General features: G+C 33.9%; 1 protein-coding gene across 1 annotated transcript in view; it reads left to right on the top strand.

The window, feature by feature from the left end:
- LOC150101890 (ras-related protein Rab-35-like) overlaps positions 1 to 10,517 on the top strand; it is a 43,617-nt gene extending 33,100 nt beyond the window's left edge. The window contains exons 5-7 of the mRNA XM_090400950.1: positions 2,623 to 2,747; positions 6,704 to 6,857; positions 6,977 to 10,517. Of these exons, the coding sequence (XP_090257076.1) occupies positions 2,623 to 2,747; positions 6,704 to 6,832 (254 nt within the window). The 3' untranslated portion in view covers positions 6,833 to 6,857; positions 6,977 to 10,517. The remainder of the gene's footprint in view (positions 1 to 2,622; positions 2,748 to 6,703; positions 6,858 to 6,976) is intronic.
- Positions 10,518 to 23,923: the final 13,406 nt, after the last annotated feature.

Below are 23,923 nucleotides of genomic sequence, written 5' to 3'. Positions count from 1 at the left end.
TAAAATATATATTTTAACAAACTAGTAATGTGGTTCATATCAGTTTTTTTGTAGTGAGACTAAGCTACATAATTTGCAATATTAAAATTAACCTGTAACCCACTTAATCTATTTTAAGTTATGGTATGTTTAAAATATATGTTCAGATCATCTGCAGCATTTATTTGAATGAGATTTTTATAATGAAGCAAACTAGAAAAATAAGTTAGAAAATATCTACCCCTGTACAGAAGTGTAACAATGAGTCATGAGTACATTTCACTATTAGAGTTCATAAACTCCATCAGAAATATGGAAAGACAGCTGGAATAATTGTCAGAGCAGAAATGCTTAAATTATGAAGATATTGGCTGACACTGAATAATTTAGAAAGTTTCATCCAAAGATAAATTCCAGATGATAGTAGTTGCTTTATTATACAAATACCTCCTGTAGTTGGGACTCATTAGGGGGGAGGTAACAGTAAGAAACATCCTAACAGAAATAATCTATAATACTATACTGTCTTGACTTAAAATTAATTCAATGTCTGCATGCTAACCACACTCCATGCAAAAAAAAAAAAAAAAAAGACATGCCTTACGGTTATGCACTCTACAACATTATGCAATTTTCAAGAATGGCTTACACCTATCCATTTGCCTCTGAACCTTTTTCGAGACATGCTTCTCTATTAGAAATCCAGGTGACCAAACCTGCACAGTAGTCCAGGTGTGGTCTAATAAAAGCCCTGTACAAGTAAAATGACCACCTCTTATCTCTACTTGTCAATGTTCTTCCTATATTGGCATTCTTTTGTCCTGTTTTCATCACTGTTATGTCCTTTAAACTTCTACTCTATCCACCAATACCCCAAAGTCTCTCTCACTTTCACCACCACACCTGTAACACACCAGTGTGTTACACAGCATTATATTTTTGGGTTTGAAGGTACAAAACTTACATTTGTTGGTGTTAAATTGAATCCCCACTCATCTGCCCACATACCAGTTTATTCAAATTTCACTGAAGCAACAATACATCAGTGTTATTTTTAATAGTTTTGCTCAGCTTTACATCATCTACAGTGGATATCTGCTTGCAAATTGCATGTAATATCAGATTAAACAGTGGTTCTGTCCTGTAACCATCTTATGCAGCTCCTCTGATAACAATATTTTAATGTCTTAGAAAGCCAGTTTTCCTATCCATTCAACTCATTGTCCAACCCCATTTGCCATGAATGTGAAATTATGTGGAAGTCTGTTAAATGCCTTTGCAAAATCTAAATACCACTTTATATGAATTGCTGCTATCCACAATTCTAGTCACTTATTATAAAGTGTAAGTAGATTACACGTTATAACAAGACCTTTGACAAATGCCCTGTACAGAATCTTGTACCCAATCTTGTATCCTATTATTAAATCTCTCCAAACCCTTAACAACTCCTGAAATGCATATCTAATTTAAAATGTCTGTTTTGCTTTTACCTTTATGTAATGAAACAATCTTGCCCTCTTTCTGCTTATTAGAGATCATTGTAGACCCAGGTTGCTCATTAAACAGTTAAGTCAATGGAAATTAACTCCTTAGTGCATTCTTTCATGACTCGGTGAAATCCCATCCAGTCTATCTGCAATGTAAACTGCATGAAGATTACATGAAATTACATTTAATACTTCCACTACAAATTCTGCTTTGGTCACTCTTACTCTGTCTGGATGCAGCAGAGTTATCTTCCTGTAATTATTCTTTCTCTTGTTAGCTGCATAATTGAAAAACTGATTTTTTCCTAGTGTGTTTTGCTCTTCTCATTCTCCTTTATTGTACCTGTCACTTTCTAGCCTGCACGTTATAGATTCATGTAACCCTTCACTTCTTCCAGGTTTATTTTCTCCATAATTCTTGCTTGTTTTATCTGTTTATTTAAATGACATCTACTCTATTTACCTTTTTTTTTCTTTTTTTTTTATTATTAAGGCACATAGTCTGTTTTTGCCATCAAATATTTCTTAATTATCATCCATATAATATTAATCTCTTTTCTTTCATATAGTTCTATAAGTAAAATCAGAAAGCAATGATGAGAACGAGGAATTTTCCACTACTAGGCAGTCTGGGTAAGCTTTCTTGAAGCTAAGAAACTGAGAGATTTGGAGAAATATAAAGCTAGGTTTGGCTAATTAGAAAATGTCAAAAAACCAGATAGTTGAAAATGGACGTTACACAGAAATCAGATGTATGAAATGAGTGATTTCTCTGCTGTTATTCATTATTAGTATGGATCATATCACAAGAGTGCTATTAAAGCTGATATTGAAATAGGAAACAAATTAATTAAATTCAGAACTGACTTTCAGTCCATTAAGATTTGACTTAATTGATTTACTTATGTTACATTTTGCTCTCACTACAGTAAACATGAAGACTACAAGAGTAGTTCTATAGTGGATTTCTTTTAGCATGACACTGATTAAGATTTTTAGTAGTTTTTATAGCTATGTTTGCTGTTCTTCTGGGTCATATGGCTTTTGTGCCTAAAATAATTTTTAACCCAGTTTATTTTTTTATTTAAAACCATTTTTTTAATATGCATATAGGAAATTAAATAACTTACATGCAGTGTGTTATATTTTCTAGTTGGTAATAAAAATGATGATCCAAGTAGAAAAGTTGTCTTGACTGAAGATGCTCAAAGATTTGCTGATCAGATGGGTATTCAGTTATTTGAAACAAGTGCAAAGGAAAATATAAATGTTGAAGAAGTAAGTATTTTTCCTTAGTTATTCAGGTGCAATGTGAAGTTTTTTCCCTAAGCTGTCAGGAAAATAAATGCGCTAGAGAATATCCAAAAAAAAAAATCTAACAGCAGTTGGATTGAAATGTATAACATTAATAAGATGTGATAAAGGACAGGATCTCTCCTTGAGTGAATTGGCAATGTATCATTGCCAATTCACATACGGTTTAAATACGGTGCATAGTTGATGTTTATTCAGCACTCTATATAACTTTTCAGATATGCCTTTAATGTATGGGATGATGACAGTTTTGTGTAGTCTTCTGTGGTAGACAGTGTGTGTGTGTGTGTGTGTGTGTGTGGGATTTCTGGGGAACATTTAGTATTTTGTCTATCTTATGAGGATTATAGCCATGTTCAGCAGTCAGAGCAATGTCATTGGAACGAATTGCTCTCGCTCTGTGGGTTAGTGTTCTTAGGATACCATATTGTTGAGATGGGTGATGGTGTGATTATTTGTGTAAATATCTCCCTGTATGTGTGGGTTTTCTGTAAGCCGATAAGGAACCATCTGGAAAACGTGATTACTGTATCCAGAAAGGGCAGACAGCAATTAGCTTCCAGTTTCATTGTAAAGTGGATTTTGGGGTGTTGGCTGTTTAAGTGCACTAAGAATGCATCCAATGTGTCTGGACCATGTGACCAAATAGCAAACACATCATCAACATAGCATAGCTGGAGCCTTGGTTTGAGCTTGGCTGTATTGATAGCTAGCTTTTCAAGTGTTCTATGTAGAAGTTGGCTAAGGGGGGGGGGAGCCCATTGCTGTCCCATCTATCCCATTTAATTGTTTATATATTTTCTCTTTCCATATAAAATAACCTGTGAATTTAAATAGTTGAAATATATCAGGGGGGAAGTGTGACTTAAATAAATCAAGGGTTTCAATTAATGGTACAATTGTGAATAGTGAGGTGATATCAAAACTCTCCATTATGTCTGAACTTTTTAAGGTATGGTTTTCTAAAATATTTTTAGGCAGGTGGAATTTTTAACAAAAGAGGGAGTGTTTGTGAGATTGGCTAGTAGCTTGGCTAAATGTCTAGCAAGTTTATATGTGGGACTGTTTATACTACACAATAGGGCATAAGGGTGTTGTTGTTGTACCTTGTTTGTGAATTTTTGGTGCACAATATATCCTGGTTGTTTTAACGTGGAAGGACTTGAGTTTAACTGTTTCTTTAGGCTAGGAAGTGTCTTTGTTCACCTTATTCTTTTGCGAGTTGGTGAGATCCCAATCTATAGAATAAGGTGCAAATCATTGAAATCAGAACATAATGCATGTATTGTTTCTGATCTCAAAGGTATTGCAGACACTTTGGAAGAAAATTTTTCCAGAATATCATCAACAGCTTCATATCCTCCTGAATTTTTAATATTAGAAGAGCAACAAGAGAAACTGGTTTTCTACCAGCATTCATTAAGGAACAAAAATGAGCCTTTTTTACTGTCTCGCCTCAGCAGAATAGGTCCTGATGATTATGTGATAAAACAATTTTTATCAACTTCTATGGATCCTCTTCTCTTATTATAAAACAGAAGTCAATTGTCATTGTCATCCCAAAACTATGATAGGATCTAATACAAGCAAACGATTATCATTCTGTTGCTCTGACCAGCTGTCTTCATAAGATATAGGAGAAAATAGTTAATGCCAGACTTTTCTGCTATTTAGAAAGCGATGATATTTTCTTCAATACACAATGTTACTTTCATAGATATCATTCATCTTTGGACCGCTTGGTTCATTTAGAAACATGTTTGTTTCAGGAATGAATCACTTATACATCTAATTTCAGTGTTCTTTGGAATGGAAAAACTTATGACACAGTCTGGGGATATGGCATATTAAAAGACTTCTATAATCTGTGTCTTAGAGGGCATCTTCCTGTATTTATTAAAAACTTTGTGTAGTTTTTCTTCCAATGCTGAGCAGGAAGTATACTATCCCAGCCATATCATTCAAGAACAGGGTATTACCTGAGGCTCTATCTTGAGTGTGACACTGTTTGCTGTCATAGTTAACTCATTCACTGAACAGCTTATGCCATTGTAGGCATAAGTCATCTTTTAATTTATTGTTACTCTCGTAACATGAGGTAATTGAAAGATGACTTCAGCATACAGGTGATCATGTCTCTCCATGGACTCTTAATAATGATTGCAGATTTTCAACAGAAAAGTCTGTACACTTTTCTTGCAAACATACTCTTCACCCAGATCCTGAGAATGGAACAAACTGCTATTCCAGTAGCAACAGAAGCTAAGTTAGTTCTTGGGATTCATCTTTGACAGAAAACTTGCATTTTTTGCACACATTTGTCAACCAAGAGAAAAGTGAAAGAGAGCACTGAATCTCCTTCATACTTTATCCTCTACTGATTTGGATGTGGATCTGTCTTTATTGCTTCATCTTTATCATGCCCTAATGTTCAAAGTTAGATTATGGGTCTCAAGTGTATGGTTCTGCAAGGCAAAGTTGCTTGCGATGGTTGGATTCCATCCATCATCAAGCTGTGCAGATAGCTACTGGTGCCTTTCATGCATTGCCTACTCAGTTTTTGTTGAAACAAATGAACTGGCTCTATCACTTAGATGGAAGCAATTGTCTCTTTACTATCCATAAAATTCCTTTTTTCAATAATTTTCACATGGAGATTTGGGAGACAGAAAAATAGCATCAGCCATTTCAGACCCCCCAGTAAGCAGGGTTTCAGTTTAATCAGGTGATGAGTCATCTTCCACCTAGTAGTCTAGATACCATTTCCTTCAACTAAGAATATCCTTTGATAGCAATATTGCTCACTGGTAGTGCAAGAGCCTCTGTGGTGGAGATGGACCATACCTGGAGAGGCTGTATATTGTTAGCCCATTAGTGAACCATGTGATATTATTTCTAAATAATCATTCAAGTTTTCAGGCCTTGCTGTTTTTTCTTCATTGTATTATAATCTAGTTAAATGTTTCTTCCCAACATTTCTGTGTAATGGATATATTTCTATATTCTCAGTTCTTTGATTTCTAATTAATCTTCATATTTCTGTATAGCAAATACAGACCTCACTCTAGCACACCATTATAACAAACTACTGAAAATTCCACCAAGTAGAATACTATTCTAAAGGAAATTCTCTAGTAAATTGTTTTTGTGGTCCCTACAACTTTACTATAGTTAGTCATGTACAATATTTTGAATAGTTATCCTAGAATTCATTTTATTTTTCATATTTTGTTGGTTTTATTTCTTAGTTTTATACTTGTCTTCTTTAGATTATTTTATATGCTAATAGTCAGTTTCCAGATACCATGATCTGTCTCTTTGGTTTTATTATGTGTATAATCTGATTTTTTCCTTTCAAATTATGTCTTTCCACCAAGCTTAAAAATTAAAATCATAGCACTCATTATTACCAGTAAAAAAAAAAAAAAACTTGACAGCAGTTGAATCATCTTACATGGAATTAAAGAAAAATTACTGAAACACCAAATAAGCAGTACACAAAACAGTATTCAAACCATGTAACTTACAGGTGTGAGTGAAGATTAGAACTGATTGCAGACTGAGGATCACAAGTGAAGTACTGAGAAAAATTACTGAACAGATGGTATCAATGACAGAACCATATTAGAAGTAAAATATTAGAAAAGAACATGACTTCTAGTATTAAACAATGGGGCAGAACCAATTTGAAGTGTTATGATCACTTATACAGAATAAAAAGCAAATCAGATACTTGACACATGAATAGTAGAAAAATGACCCAGAGGAAGACCCAAATGTTTAAGATGACCTTATTAGACCTGACAATATTAATTTAAAATGAAATTGTTAATAGGAAGCTAGTAATTATGAAACTTAACAGGAAATTTGCTTGCTGTTTTGTGTATAGGATGCATTTGATTTCCTTTATTTATAAATAGATGTTTAATTCTATAACACGGATGGTGCTTAGAACAAAAAAGGAGCAAAGAGAACGCCAGCAACAGTCACACGATAGTACTGTGAAGTTACAGAAAGGCCCCCAAAGAGGAAAGAAAAAATGTTGTTAATAGACAAGAATTAACTATATTAAAAGTAAGTATTAATTTTTGCTAGCATTGCTTTCAGATATTATTTGAATTTATAATATATTTATGAATCAGTATATGATAAAATTTATAAATAACTATTTCTTATTTAACAATTTCTCACAGTCATGTGATCCTCCATTCACAAGAAAAGAACTAGTTTTTGGCCCTTCTGCTTTTGATCAGACCTTCATCATTGTCAGGAAAGTGCCTGAGTCATCTGTGTAGTACAGCTCAAGTATCACCTGTTGGCTGCACCTTTACTACAAAGTACATACCACACCAGTTATATTGTGTAGATTTTGGGCCTCTTTGCCATGAAATTTGTTTTCTTTGCTATAGAGCCCAAAGACTGGTATCCATATTTGCCAATTTCTAGCATGTTTTACTACAGTTGTGTCCAAGGAAGCAGTAGGCGTCACATTTTTATGTATATAATGTACTTTATATATGACCTAGCACCAAAGATGTTGAGACATGACCAGTGTTATAATGATGTTTTCATATGCATATAGCTGGCCACAGGGCTATAATAGTTGTCAGCTGGAAGGCAGGCAGGTTGTAACAATCAATATTATGTAAATGTGAGGAAATATTTGTAATTTAGGTATAGTTTCTTCTGGTTGTGCCATGTCTAATCTTCAAAATATTTCATTTAAAAAATGCAATTTTAAGTTTCAGTGCAGTTTTTTTGGTGTTATAAAAATGTGATCAATTCTGTGAATAGAATGTTTTTATAATCTTAATTGTGCTGCATAAATGAATTTTTTGTTGCATACTAAATATTTTAAAAAATTTGGAAAAGAGAAAGAAAAAAAAAAGTTGATACATTTCTGAAATATGCATAGTTTTTGTATAAATGATTTTTCTAGTTGAATGGGTTATGAGTAAAAATACTGTATTCCTATCATGCTGCTTATTTGCAGGGTCAAATATCACTGAGTATTTTATATTTTCATTTAATATTTTATCAAAATATATATCCTTAGTGAATGCTTTTCTTTCATCTTCCAGTAAGTTTTGTTTGTATAGTTACCATCATTGTAAATGATGTTATTGTCTGTTTTGAAAAGAGAAAGAAAATTCTAATAATTTACTTGTAGAAAGGTTTTCCCTAATCTGTTCTAAATATAAAGTGTACATTTTTTTTTTTTTTGGTATAATTTGGAAAATTTAAAGAAGTATGGGAAACCTTTCTACATTGAATAAAGTATTAGGACTCAAAAATAAAAAAGCTTCTGTAAAAACAATTATATTAATGGCAGTTTCCCTTCCCTCTCAGAATTCAAGCTTTTTTTTTTTTTTTGTAAATATTTTTAGATGTTTCTTATTTTTCTAGAAGTCTCTCAATGTGTAGGTATGTTAGTCTTCACCTAGTTCTAATCCCATGTACTTATAATACTTCTTTTTTTTTTTATCTACTTTCATGAGCTCCAATTGGTTTTTTCATTGTCTCCCATTCTCAAATGTTTCCCTCAGCATCGATAATCAGATATAAAATTGTTCCTCTCTGTAAACTATAAAATATTTCCTAATCTTATAAATGGTGAATATATTTTAAAAATGTTTTTTTCTTTTTTTCATTATGATAATTATGATGTATGCTGTTAAGCAGTAAAATAAAAACTTTGCAATGCCAACTGAAGGAAGATTGTCGGTCACGTTGATCATTAAAGATCGTTATCTATAAATCAGGTTTTTTATATACAATTGTAACATGTAATTTTAAGCTGTGTGTTTTCTGAAGAAAGTCCAAGCTGCATTTTCTATAATAGCAAGCTTTGATCTTCTTTCTGAAACATTGTTTAGTGAGACATTGTAATCATGTCAATTTGTCCAAGTGATATTGTTCTCAGCTCATATATGTATAAATCATATGTCAGTTTCAACCAACTGTTGTACCATGTACAATGTATCTACAGGATGACCAGGAATTCAAAGTTATATTTTCATGCAATTTATTAAATTGCATGTCTAAATCTTACAAATTACTTGCATCCATACCAAGAAAAGTATTATACGCTCCATTCTGGTATTTTGTTAAGCACACGTTACATTTGTAAGAATCTGAATTGATTCCTTCCAATAAATATTCACCTTACTTTTATATATTGACAGTATCAAATTTAATTTAACATTTGCTACTATTCTTTTGTTTTCGTATCTCCATATTAAGTACTTTCATTCCTGTTAGGAAGGAATGAAATGAGTAATAGATGTTTTCAATTTAGGACTGCATGAGGTCACAATTTGCATAAATTGTAGTGCCATTTATTAAGTGACTTGAAGCAGTTTGCAGAGAGTGGTTTCATAATTGTTAAATTTTAAGCAAATATTAGTTAGCAGATTGCATTGTATTATTTTTATAACATTTTGATAAACATGGTATTTCCTTTATCTACTAATGCAAAAAAAAAGAAAAAAAAAGAATTAAATGTACTATTTACTTTTAATATTCACATTTTAATGGCCAGTCCACAAATCAGGTGTATAAAATTAAACTTTCTGATTAAAGTATTAATATCAATCTTGAAGTGATATTAGAAGAATAGTTCATTTATAGAACATTTAAATGAGAAATTTGTATAATTATAATAAGTTTTTTTTTTTTTTTGTAATTCGGTTGCATTTGTAATTTCAGACTGAATTAAGAGTTCTCAACCGAAAGAATTTTTTTTTTTGCTATGAACCATCTATATATACATACACACCTAGCAGATTTAATATAAGTGTACAGCTTAATAGATATTGCTCATTTATATCATGATACTCTATACTAATTCTAAAGTGATATCAGCAGTTCTTGTATATTTTCAGTATCTACACTAAATGTAAGGCATCGGACATAAATGAGCAACTTATCTTGTCACAGCGATATACAACTTATAAAAAGAACCATATTTATTTGAAACTAAGGGCATTTCATAATTTGTATTAAAAATTTGCATAATTATTTTTGATTTACATCCCAGGAAAACACCTAATTGGATTTTGACAACTAATAGTGTTTATTAAGAAAAGCTCATCAGTTATGATGAAACTTAAAAGTTGGCATTGTCCAGTAAGGAATTTGGTTTTCTCCTACTATACTCAGGAAATATACTATATATAGAACAGGATTTTCTGAATCTCTAGCAAGAGGATGTAAAGCATTATTTACAACATTGAGTGATGGTTGAAAAAGAATGTGTGAAAGTATTGTAAGGTTAAACAAATTTCCAATTTAATGTGGTACGGACAGTGTTTTATTTTCTTGATATTTAATCTTAATCTCCTGTGATCTGAATATATATTTATCCTTCTAAAGACATTTGTCATTAAGTGCTTGGTTTTAAGTAAATATGGTATCCATTTCACAAGTTATGGTAATTCTGAAAATACTAATGCAAGTTATATGTGGAATGTGAATGCTATATTTAAATATTACATTCTTTCTTAGATTTTTTTATTTATATGTGATTCCTCTTGTATAGCAATTATCCCACCCCATCCTTCCAGTATGTATGAAAAATGCATATGAAAAAAATCATAGTTGTATAGTATTGCTTAGCTTATTGTTTTATAGCTTTTTTTTTCTAGTTGTATACTATTCATTTTTACAGTATCTTGTATCGTGAAAAAAAAGAAAGGTGAAGGAATTAAAAGTTTATTGATTATTTCTGTTTGAGATTAGATGAATCTTAATTTGTTCTACAACATTTGTTTTCAAAGAAGAATTAGCAAAAATAATTGGATTGGACTTGCATTGAATCCAGCAAATCCAAGTCTCATGACAATCTTCATTAAACAGGTTACTGAGATGTAATAACAAGCAGAGTTGAATAGAATTTTTCAAATGAACTTCATAGCAATAAAATTGTTCGAACTTGCTATGCAATAAAATTGCATAGCAAGTTCGAACAATTATGAACAAATTTACGAACAATAGCAAGTTAGAGTGCGGTTAATAGTTGGAAGGGGATCAGTCGTTCGATGCTGTTGGCACACTTTCCCTTGCGTCTTTGGACTCCCTGGAGGTGTCACATAATAATAATAATATTGTGTTCTAGTTTGCTTGTTATTGTATTGAAGATTGCCATCAAGCAGATAAATTCTGCAAGTAATAATTTTTATACTTTGCAATTTAGGTGTGAGTATTCGCAAAAAAAAAAAAAAAAAAAAAAAAAAAAGGAAGATCATGATGGGTAATTGGTGAAATTGGAGGGTAGATTGTTGTATTCCACATAACTGCTCAAGAGTTAAAAGAAATGTGTAAAAGCATATGTATAAATTGTTATTCTCTCATCTTTCATAATTAGAGCTGTAGAATGATTATCTAGGTTTCTAGAATATTACCGTGCAGTTGAAAACAATAGTTCATTCTGGTTTTTTAAAAGACTTTTGAACTGTTTTCATCTGTCATTCAGTTTTGGACAATCTTTGATTGATATATGGTAGGGGTTATGAAATTATTTTCAGCTGATTTTTCTTTCAGAAGTATTTATCAGGATCTCTTCCTTTTTAAAAATTATAAGAGGCTACTTTATACTATTCTAGAAATTTCAAAAAATCATCTTAAGTATATTTAAGTTTTTCCTTCAAAAATCCTTGATTTGTGTTTAATGCCAGAATGAATGGCAAGAAGATGACATGCTAACTTAAGTCTCATGCTGTTGATATATTAACACAATATCAAGTGATGAGCCTTTAAAAAAAAAAAAAAAAAAAATGCATTCTTGTAATATGCAGCTGTTCACTGTCATCACAAATTGAGCTGGAGTTGTTTTAATTATGTAGTGTAGACGTAATTTTATTTTGCCATTAAAACAAAATTTTGAGACTGACCTAAATACCAAATTTCATTAATTCTATCAATCAGGGGGAAAGTGTCATTTTGAATTGTTTTGCTGATTTAAAAAAAATTAAATAAAAAAAAAGGGTATTAACCTAAATGAAAATTCTCTCCTTGTATCTTCTTTTCAGCCATTTTCTGTCCACTGCTGGACAAAGGTCTCCTCCAGTTCTTTCCACCTTTCTCTGTTCTTGGCAATTGTTGACCAATTTTTCCCAACAAGATTTGATAGTTTCTCACTCCATCTTTTTTTAGGACATCCTCTGCTTCGTTTCCCTTCTGTTGGAATCCAGTTTGTTAGTATGGTGATCCATCGCTCATCTTCTCTTCTGGATAGATGTCTGGCCCATTTCCATTTTAGTCGCTTATGGTGAAGAATGATGTCAGTGGTGCGAGTCTGGCTTCTTATCCAGGTTTTGCTTCTTATCTTTTAATGTGATGCCTAGCATCAACCTCTCCATTTTTCTTTGAGTTGTTGTTAGTTTATTAGAGTGGGACATCATTGTTTTGAAAAATGCTTTTCAGTTTTCTGAATGCACCCCAGGCAATTTGAACTCTATTTATTTCCTTTTGGAGTCTGCAGTTTAGATCAATGAGATGACCTGTGTATGTATGTGAAGAGACTCTTTCCAAGAAATTGTTTTCTATTATTATGTTTTTTGGTGTTACAAAATTATTAAACATGATTTTAGTTTTTTCTCTTTATTTTTAGACCGACTTTTCTGCTTTCATGATATATAGGTCTTCTATCATTATATTAAGGTCTTCTGGAGTGTTTGCAAAAATTTTGATATCATCTGCATATTATATTATTAAATATTTCTTGGACTACTGTAAAGATTTTGGGTGATAGTCTCCTTGTCCGATTCCTTTTTCAATTGACATTTTATTGCTACTTGTGTGAAGTTGGATTGTTGCTGTTGCATTGTGGTATATTTCCTGGAGGAGGTCCATATGTTCTCCAGGAACTCCATGATTCTAGAGTGCTTTGATTATTACATTAGTTTCGATGAAATCAAATGCTTTTTTTTTTTTTGTTTTTTCATAATCAATAAAAGCTAAACAGAGAGGCAATTGGTTTTCTTCTGCGTTTTCTATTATTTGTTTTACTGCATGAATATGATCAATTGTGTTAAAGCCTTTATGGAATCCTGCTTGTTCTACTGGTTGATTTGAGTCTAGAAGAGAGGTTAACCTGTATGTTATTACTTTTCTGAGAATTTTGTACAGATTGGAGAGAATACTAATTGATCTATAGTTCTTTACTTCTTCTTTGTACCCTTTTTTAAATAACAATATCTGAGTAGCATTTTTCCAGTTTTCTGGTATCTTCCCCTTTTCTAGGCATAGATTTAGTAAGTTTGTGACATGGTGAATTATATTGTTTCCCCCCATTTAATTAATTATATGTGAATTAGGTCCTCACCAGGACATTTTTCATTTGCTTTAATGCTTGTTTTATTTCATCTGGATGAATTCTATATGTGATGGAGAAGAGTTATTTATATTTGATTTATCTATTGAAGGATCACTGTAGAGTTCTTTATAAAATTCTTCTAGCCTGCTTAGGATTTGTTCTTGGTTCCTTATTATAGTTCCATTCTTATCTTTTACTGCAGTTATTTGATTTATGCCAACTGATAAATGTTTTGTTAGTATTTTCATATTTTTGTTTTCAATTGTTTCTTTTATTTATTTTTTTAGTGTTATAAGATCTTATTTCATTTCTCATCTTTTTCCTTATTGTTTTGCATAGTTCTGCATATTCTATTTTAGAAATTAAGTTTTTGTCTTGTTTCATATTTAGTCTCTTTTTTAGTAGTTGTAAGGTGTCCTCTGAAAGTTTATGGTCTTTTTGTTGTTAGTTGCTGTTTGATTCGTTGGCTTGCTGAGATGATTTCCATTAGGTTTCTGCTTATTTTATTTATGTCTTCTTATTCAAATATAATTATTAAATCTAGTTTTTGATTGAGTTTTTCTTTGTAATCTTTTTTTGTTTTCAATAGGTTTTTTAAGTCAAAACTTCTTGATTTTTTTTGTTGTTTAGCCATTTTATTCTTTCCAATTTGGAGTTTATTTTAATTTTGGCTCTCACCAGTCAGTGGTCACTTCCTGTTTTTACTTGATTTAGTACTGAGGTATCTTGAACTATTTCTTTATTATTACACAGTATATAATCTATTTCATTTTTTAGTTCTCCATGTCCATTTTCTTTTGAGGGCTTTCTTAAAAAATGTATTCATAATGTAAAGCTTGTTACTGATAGAGAATTCTGTAAGAGCTATTCCTGAATCGCTGCTTGTATCATATACGTATGGTCCTATTGTGTCTATTTGGTGAATGGGATAACCTACTTTGGCATTAAAATTGCCTATTACTATAGTAAAGTTTTGATTGCTGTTTCTTTTTTTGTCTAGAGTGTGCTGCAGTGAATCATAAAATGCTTGTATCTATCTCTTCATCAGTGTGGGATGAGGTGGGAGCATACAGGGTGTTCGGGATAAATTTGACAGTTTCGTAAGGAAAAAGAAAATCTTCTTTGTATCTATTAAATTTAATGAATTGACAAAAAAACATTACAGGCAGAGTTAATTACAATACTATCAACAGGATTTACTCAAAATAACCACCATTAGCATCGATCACAGCTTCAATTCTGCTTCGGAACCTCGAACAAGCTGATGCTACAGTCTCCCTGGGAAGGGCCGCAAAAACTGTTTTAATTTTATCCATTAACTGGGCTTTTGTATTACTGGAAGTGCGATTGGTGTCTTTTTCAACTGCACCCCATACAAAATAATCCATGGGGTTAAGGTCTGGGGAGTTTGGAGGCCAAACATTTGGACTGGTGAAGTCGTAGAAATTTTCAGACAACCATTTTTGACTTTTCCCAGAGGTGTGGCAAGGGGCCGAATCCTGCTGCCATACATACGGCCTACCATTGGCTACCCTTGTTATCCAGGGCTTGACTACAGTTAGCAACTCCACGAACAAAGCCCGAATTCCAATGCCAGGGTTCTTCAACACCTGTTCCTGCAGATTTGCGAGGAATTCTGCTGTACGAACGCAATCAGATCGTCTGCTAGGGATCTTTCTTCTTGCTACATCCTCGTAGTCACCATTGCAAGTCTCTAGTTCATGCCTGATTGTTTTTACTGTATTCAGGGAGCATTGGGCAGCAGTCGTAATATCCTTATTTTGATGGCGGGCACGAATCATCATGATACAAGTTATTCTCTTCCATGATTCAGCAACTCCACGAACAAAGCCCGAATTCCAATGCCAGGGTTCTTCAACACCTGTTCCTGCAGATTTGCGAGGAATTCTGCTGTACGAACGCAATCAGATCGTCTGCTAGGGATCTTTCTTCTTGCTACATCCTCGTAGTCACCATTGCAAGTCTCTAGTTCATGCCTGATTGTTTTTACTGTATTCAGGGAGCATTGGGCAGCAGTCGTAATATCCTTATTTTGATGGCGGGCACGAATCATCATGATACAAGTTATTCTCTTCCATGATTCAGGTGGGTTCCAGCTATCCATCCTTTCTGACATCTTGTATATGAATGAAGAAGGGTCCAAACTTTTAAATGAAGAGAAGTGTGTGTTAATACATGTAACTTACGGAAAAATATAATTAATTATAAATATGTCAAATTTATCCCGAACACCCTGTATATTTGGATGATCCCGATTTTAAGTTTGGAGTTTATTTTAAGTGTGATTTCTATTATTCTTTCATCTGTATAATTAAATTTTTCTATAAGGTGTGCATTTGTTTTCTTAATTAGGAATCCAACTCCGTATTGCTCTTTAGTTTTCTCATAGTAGTATAAGTAGTCTCCATTTTTTAGTTTTATTAAATGTTCATCTTACCTGCGAACTTCACTTAAACCTATGATGTCCCATTTAATGTTTTAGTTCTTGCTGTAAGATGGTAAGGTCTTCCTCTTCTTTACGTGTTCAACAATTAAGTATTTCTATATAGACGAAAAGAGGATTGTATTGATTACTGTTATTCATGAATTCTTTGGGCTATTCCAGTATTGCTTATTATTAGGGAAAGCTTCCCCACTGCATCATGCTCTGATCTCCATAAATGGGTTCGATCAGAGTAGTCATATAGTTCGGGAAATTCAGTCACATCCAGTGTTTGGCCATGGGCTTTACGGCCTTTTTTTCTTCTTCTTCTTGGCATTGTAGTGGAGGGGGTTGTGGCCTAATCTCCCATGCTGACCACATAACATCTTGAGAGAGATGCATTTTCTAGCTTTCTGCCACCTCTTTGCTCAGTATTAACTTTGCATTGGCTCATTACGACACCATGTTTCCCAGGGAGGTCCACATGGAGGCATGATACTAAGACTTCCTGGGTATTGCCCTCCAGACTTCACCGAAATATTGGCACTCACATCTATATCGGTTCCATCAGAGTTTTTGACTGTGTTGTAGGTTGCCAACCCACCACGGAAATCCATCCCAGGCGTAACTGTGCTCAACATACTACAAGCATGACTGATGGCTAGTCAGCCATCAGTCATGCTTGTAGTATGACTGATGGCTGACTAATATACGGTATATACAGAGAAAAAATTCTCTGTATATACCGTATATTATCGCATATAATGCGAAACATTTATGGTAAAACATATTTATGGAACGCAAAGCATTAACATTACGACACCAAACAAAAATTGCGCAGAAGTTACCAAAGCAACTTGAAGAAAAAGTGCAGTCCTTCCATAAATTCATCATAAAATTATGGAAGTGTCACGGATATGAACTTGCCCAAATTGGCAATATGGATGAGACACCCATGTACTTTGATATGCCTGGGAATCAAACAGTAAACTCAGTTGGTGAAAAAGGTGTCTTCATAAAAAGAATGGGACATGAAAAAACACATTTTGCCGTTGTTCTAGCATGCATGGCAGACGGAACCAAATTAAAGCCAACAGTGATATTTAAAAGGAAGAAAATTCCGAAGCATATGAAATTTCCACCAGGTGTAATTGCTCGCGCCAATCAGAAAGGTTGGATGGACGAAGAAGGTGTACAATTGTGGCTGGATCAAGTATGGAACATACGTCCAGGTAGCTTGTTACATCAACAAAGCATACTAGTCTGGGATGTTCCGGGCGCATTTAACAGAGGCAAGCAAAGAGAAAGCACGTGAGCTACGTACAGACCTAGCAGTCATACTGGGTGGTCTAACTTCCGTTTTGCAGCTGCTTGATGCCAGCTTGAATAAGCCATTTAAAGATCACTTACGTGAAAAATGGAGAGAATGGATGTCATCTGGTTTGGTGAAGATGACAAAGGGTGGGAATTTTCAGAAGCCTGAGATCACCCTAGTCACCTAGCTGGGTTAAAGAAGCATGGGATTCGATACCATCTGAAATGATTCAATGCTCCTTTCTTAAATGTGGAATAAGTAATTCAATGCATGGATCCGAAGATCACGTCATATACGAAAGCGAGGATGATGCACAACAAATTGGAGAGCATGAAGACGATGATGACAACCGCTACACTGATGACGCAATCCCTACAGATGAATTTATAAATGAAATGTTTGACGACTCAAAAGATGAAGAATTTAAAGGATTTTGACATTTTGTTTTAAAATAAATATTTCTTTCGTTAATTCGTATTGTATTATACCGTTATGGAACAAGATTAACAGATCGCATTATACGTGGACATGGCATTTTAGGGCTAGTTTTCAAACAAAATTTCTAGTTCGCATTATATGTGGATCGCATTATACGCGATAATATACGGTATAAGACTAAATTAGTCATAGTCGGCTCTTAAGTGTTTGCATATAGTACAGTCCAAAATGCCTTCAGGGCAAATGGTGCAAAATAATGAGAATATAGTAGCGATCTATATTTAAATTCTGCATAACTGGAAAAGGCAAATGATGCAAAAGAACAGCTTTTTGAAATGTTCAGTTATATGATGTAAATGAGACATAAATACATTGCTGTAAATGTTAACTTGCTAGTAGTGATAACTTTAAGAAAGTTATAATTGAAGGATATACAGAAAGAAATAAGGCCTGATGTAAAACCACGTGCATGCTATCCTAACTATAATTATGTTATTTCACAGGCACCTCTACCGAGTTCAAAGAGACTCATCGTAGAAATCCCAAACTATCCACACAGTATATATTGTACAAGGGTGTCTGAAAAGTTCTTGACCTCGACCATAGATGGCAACACTATCGACAAGATTTTTTTTTTCTAAGTTGGTACATCTGTCATAAGCATCCATGTGAAATTGCAAGTCATTCTATCAAGTAGTTTGCTTCAGACAGCTGTATAAAACAAAAATTTTGTCTGTATCCCTTGAAATGGATAAAATTGAGTATCCTGTGGATATAAAATTCTTTGTAAAAGAAGGTTTAACACCATAAGAAATTCATTTGAAGTTCATAAAAGTTTATGGGCACTCTTCTCCTTCATTTTCGACAATTAAGAAATTGGCTGACAAGTTTAAACGTGGCCATACCAGCTTGAAGATAATCCATGTGAAGGAGGTCCAAAAAGTGTAACAACATCAGAAATCATTGAAGTGCACGATATAGTATTGTATGACCAGCGAGTCAAAGTGCGTGAAATTGCTGAGACTATAAGCATTTCAAAAGAACGTGTAGGATATGTTTTGCATGAAGAATTGCATATGATAAAGTTTTGCACAAGATGGGTGCTGTGCCTGCTCACAGCATATCAAAAACGCACTTGCATGAAAATCTCTGAACAGTGCTTGGAGCATTTTAACAAGAATAAAACTGATTTTGTGCATTGATTTATTACTATGGATGAGACTTGGATTCACCATTACACACCAGAATCCAAGCAGTGGACAGAAGCCAGTTGTTCAGTGCCAAGAAGACAAAGTCTGTTCCATCAGCAGGAAAGGTCATGGCATTGGTGTTTTGGGATGCTAAAGGCATTTTGTTTATTAATTATCTTGAAAAGGGTAAAACAATAACCAGGGAATATTATTCCAATCTTTTAACCAGACTAGAAGAAAAAATTCATGAGAAAAGACCTGGCTTGCAGAAGAAAAAAAATCATCTTTCATCAAGACAATGCACCTGTCCACAAAATTGTTTTTGGCAATGGGAAAATTAAGGGATATGTACCATGAATTGTTTGAACAACCACACTATTCCCCAGATTTGGCTCCCTTTTACTTCTTTCTCTTCCTTGCTGGTCAGCGTTTTTCTTCAAATCAAGAGGTGACTGCAACTTTACAAGGGGTATTTCGCAGATCTTACTGAGAACCATTACAGGGACAGGATAATGGCACTGGAGCATAGCTGGAATAAATGTATTAGTCTTAAAGGAGATTATGTTGAAAAATAAAAAATAATTTTGAAATTATAAATTCGTTTTTTCATTGTTAGGCTAAGAAATTTTCAGACCACCCTCATACCTCTCCTTAATCTAATTTTCAGACAGAGCACTCACAGCTGACTCTAGCAACCTAGTCCATTCATCTATTACTATGGATGTGCCAAATGTTCAGTTTTGCTTTGGTATTTGGCTGATTTGACGTGTTTTTCAGATGTTCAGCTTCAGGCAAATCATCAGAATTCGCTATTCAGCTGTCCTATTACATTTCATCATAACAAACACAACCAATCAGAGAAAAGTCTTACTCCCCCTCCCCGTATCTTGTGCAACCATTCAAACAGAAGAGTTTCCAAAAATGCTGACCAGTGAGGAAGGGTTTCCTCTTCCTCACTGGTCAGCATTTTTCTTTGAATCAAGAGGTGATTGCAGCTGTAGATGGGTATTTTGCAGATCTTACCGAGAAGCACTATAGGGATGGGATAATGGCACTGAAATAAATGTATTTGTCTTAAGGGAGATTATGTTGAAAAATAATTTTGAAATTATAAATTCGTTTTTTTTATTGTTAGGCAAAGAACTTTTCAGACCACCCTCGAATATTATATAGCATATGTGGAAATAAGCAAAAGTAAGAAATGTAGGAAACCTTTCTTTTGAAAAATAACTGAATGCGTATGAGAAGAATATATTTTTACAAACTCTGGTAAATTTTTGAAAGTTAACTTTTTCTACCTTTGGCTAAAAATATGGATGGATCCATGATATCCTCTATTACAATATCTCTTATTTCAAATTGAAGTGTCTTGACTCTATACCTAAAAATTTGACAGTTGTTGTATTTAGGGAAAGCAAAATTATATATATATATTTTTTTTTATCAAAGAAGATCCTAAAAGACTTCATTTTGCAATGGGAAAATAAACAGAAATAGGATATATGAAAGATAAATGCTTATTTTGTAATTGAATATATATGTATGATGATTCATTGACTCCTTTATCCCTTGTTCTTGCAAATATTTACTTGGAGGATTTTGAAGCCAAAGCTATCTCTTCCTTTGCTTTAACACCTAACGTTTGGAAATGTTATGTAGATGATGTTTTCCTCATTTAGAGCAATGGACAAATTGCTCCAAATGAGGTAAATCCATTCCCTAATGGATTTCCTGGAACATCTCAATAGTCGACATCCAAGTATAAAGTTCACAGCAGAGCTTGAAACTGATAGTTCCCTGCCTTTCCTAGATGTGAAACTGACCCGGTCTTCTGGTAAACTTAAAATTTCGATGTATAGAAAGCCTACACATACCAACAGATATCTTCATAGTCAGTCCCATCTTCCCTCCCCAAAAACTTGGAATAATTTCTACCTTGGGATATAGAGCTCGCTCTCTTCTTGATGACCCAAATAAACTTCAAAAAGAAATCAACTATCTCAAAACTACTTTTGTACTTAATGGATATTCTAAAAGAATTATTGAAAAATTCCTTCTTAATCCTCCTAGTCATCACACAGAAGAAATAAATACATTTAAAGGCAATATATATCTATTCCTTACATCAGTTCAGTTTCACAAAATTAGCCAAGGTTCTAAAAAAATACAGTATCAGAACTTTGTTCACTCCACTTCCAAAAATCTACTCCTGAATAAGCCACCCAAAACCACATCATCTTAAATTCCCTGGTGTCTACAAAATTTGGTGTGATTGCGATATTCCTTATTTTGGCCAGACAGACAAATCTATTGAATTACGCATGGAGGAACACCTGAGGGACATTGCTTACAAGAGACAGCGAGCCAGTGCCTTATCAAGCCATATCCTTTTCTCAGCTAATCCTAACGATGAACCCCAAGTCATACAGTCTGCTGGGACAGATCTTTCGTTGCCATGATGAATTGGAGAGAAAAATCGTAGAATCTAGGGAAATCATCCTCAACCCTGAACATCTAAATAATAACTTGAGCTACAACCTCCCAGATAGTCATTCAGCTGTAATCATGTACTGGCGTTCACGTGATGCTGCAAGCACGCACTCTCCTAACAATGCAACAAACGAAAGAAAAGCTTTGAATACAACTAAGTTTTCATACTAATTATGTACAGAGACTATGTTGTTCATAGTTTTTTAACCTTCAGTGTTTAATGTTTTTTCTTTTATAATGTCATCTGATGAAGGCTGTTATAAGCCAAAATTAGTCTTGTTTTACTATTAAACCCTCTTTTACCTAACTCTCAGTTTAAGTCATTCAACTCATTTCACAATATATATATATATATATATATATATATATATATATTTGAAGTAGATTAAGTGACGAAGCGGAGAGATAAAAAAAATATATTTAAATAAAATGTTTTTATGAACTGTACAACTACTTTCGTCTTTGGAAAGTTTCAAATAAAGAAGAGAGCTTATAAGAATGCAGTCCCTGGCGTCGGAGTTGCTTTAGCTTACACTACTTAAAAAAAACTTTCCAAATTCAGTAGTGTATGAAATATGAATTGATCTGTTTATTTATGGAATGAATACATTTAGGCTCTTTGATAATTATATTTAAGTACCGACTGCTGTTCACTTATGAAAAATGCAATTCTCTGAAAAATAATTGCTTCGGTATTGAATGAGAATTTTTGTTATAATGTTTCTGCCTGATCTCTGATGAAAACTGCAAGTTTTCATCAAAACAGCTGTCAAGCCAGTGAAACCTTTATCAAAAGAACTTTTAAAAAAATTAATATATGGACACCTCAGCAGTGCACGTCTTAAGTAGTGCAAGCTAAGGCAACTCAGATGCTGAAAATTGTTTTCAAAAGCTTTCCTGTCAGTTTTTGAAACTTTCAAAGTTTCTATATCTGTATTTATTTATTTTCATGTCATCCCATGATATGAAATTTGGAAGGCGACACCAGCCTTCATCCAGATTTCATGCTTAAGCCACTCATTTTTTAATTTTACACCTGCTTTATTGAGCTTTTGGTCTTTCGAATACATTCACACATTAATGCTGTTTAAGTATTTGTCAGCTCCCAGCAGCATTTATTTCCTTACTGCTCAACTCCTCATTCCATGCTATAGCTCCCTGCTGTCTCCTAAGCTTGTTATAATCACCAGCTTTGTACTTCCTTTCCTCACAGAAATCTGCATATGGCTGACCACAACCCAGGTGATCACTTCATGATTACTCTCACCAACTGGAGGAAAGTGTGAAACTCCACTCACAGTTACCAGTTACATCCTCTAATGAAATGATCAGATCTAAAATTCTCGATCCTCACATGCCCTCCTTTACATGCTGCCCTAGATAGTTATCTCTCAAGAATCTGAGAGATTCATTTTCCTTATTCCCATATGCTATCTCTTCATTGTAATCTATACTACCATAATTAAAATCACCCATAATTACCTTTTTCAACTAATCCAAGATTTATACATTTCTTCATCATGCTCCACATTCCCTGGTCTATAACATCATCTAAATGTCTTCCTCTAAACCTCCACATTACACCGCACTGCCTCATAACCATTGCCACTATTTCCCTCTTTCATGCTTATCTTATGTCGACATAATTTCCCTGCTATCAGCAGTAGCACTCCCCTCTCCTTTCTATCCTTGTGAAAAATATTGTATCCTTTCATTTCTATTCCCATTAGGATATCATCATTCAACCATGTTTCACTTATTCTAATGATTTTGGGATGAATAAACTCAGTGAAACCATCTCATCTCCCTTATTTCTGATACTTCTGGCATTTGTCAACAAACAGTTCACTTTTAGGTCTATAAGCAGTCCTATCCAAGCCACTTATTGGTGGTAATTTCTGCCCTACACCTGGCCCAGTCACCTTTATCATCATTTACCACATATATCTGCTCAGTCTCAACTTCCCCACCCACATCATAATATGCTTCATCTCCATACACACATTCACTGCCACTTTCAACACCCGTTCTCCCTAGGCCATGTCTCCTTATCCACCTGGGCTCCCCTTCCTGTTTGTCTTGCATTCCCATTCTCTCTTCATCTCCTGCATTACTACCGTTTCCACTGCCAAGCACTTCTGTATCTTCAATACCACTCTCCTGATCTTTCACAACCTCTTACTACTTATCTTTTGCTTGAATCACACACACTGTACTTCCATCTAGCAACACTTTCTCTAGTGCACTCACTTCAAAGTCATTCAAATGCAACCCATCATGCCTGTATAATTCCATTCTTCCCTCAAGCACATGCCGCGCATCCACAAACTGTATTCCTTTCTTCTCTCATTGCTCCGCTAGCATACCATTCACGATTCTGGCTTTACGTCTCAACTTGTCATACCTTGGCAATACACTGACAGTCTTTCCCATTATACTGTTATCTTTCGCTCTTCTCAATAACCTCCTGATATTCTCTTTTCAATTCTCCTTATGTCCACTTAAATCAGTTTTTCTCACAACCACCACTAATTCTTTTGCTCCTTTCCTCATGTCCAAAGCCTGAATTATCTTGCTCATTCTCCCTTCTGGATAGCAGACCTTATGGACTCTCTCATCAACTAATCCTCTAATGATGGAATCTCCATACACTGCTATTCCGGAATCACTCATCACCTCTGTTACTCTTTTTTCTTTCATTCTATTCTTTTGCACCCTTTCATTAGTTTCCATGAAACATCCAATATCACTCTGCATATTCCTCTTTTCATTTTCATGCATTCCAACAATTTCACTCTGTCACTCCCATAGTCTACCTCTTGTGCTGCATCTTTGATATCATATCCATGACACATCATGTGGAGTAATACTGCTCTCTGTATTCCTTTTTTTTTTTTTTTTTTTTTTCTGTCCTAGGGTCTAATTTTTATAATACTATTTTTTTTTGTG

The sequence above is a fragment of the Typopeltis vanoorti genome, chromosome 11 (assembly GCF_054136105.1).
Source record: "Typopeltis vanoorti isolate ZY-2024b chromosome 11, IOZ_Tvanoo_1.0, whole genome shotgun sequence".
In the NCBI taxonomy this organism is placed as follows: domain Eukaryota; kingdom Metazoa; phylum Arthropoda; class Arachnida; order Uropygi; family Thelyphonidae; genus Typopeltis; species Typopeltis vanoorti.
The sequence above is the reverse complement of the archived record's forward strand: the minus strand, read 5'-3'. Positions and strand labels throughout refer to the sequence as shown.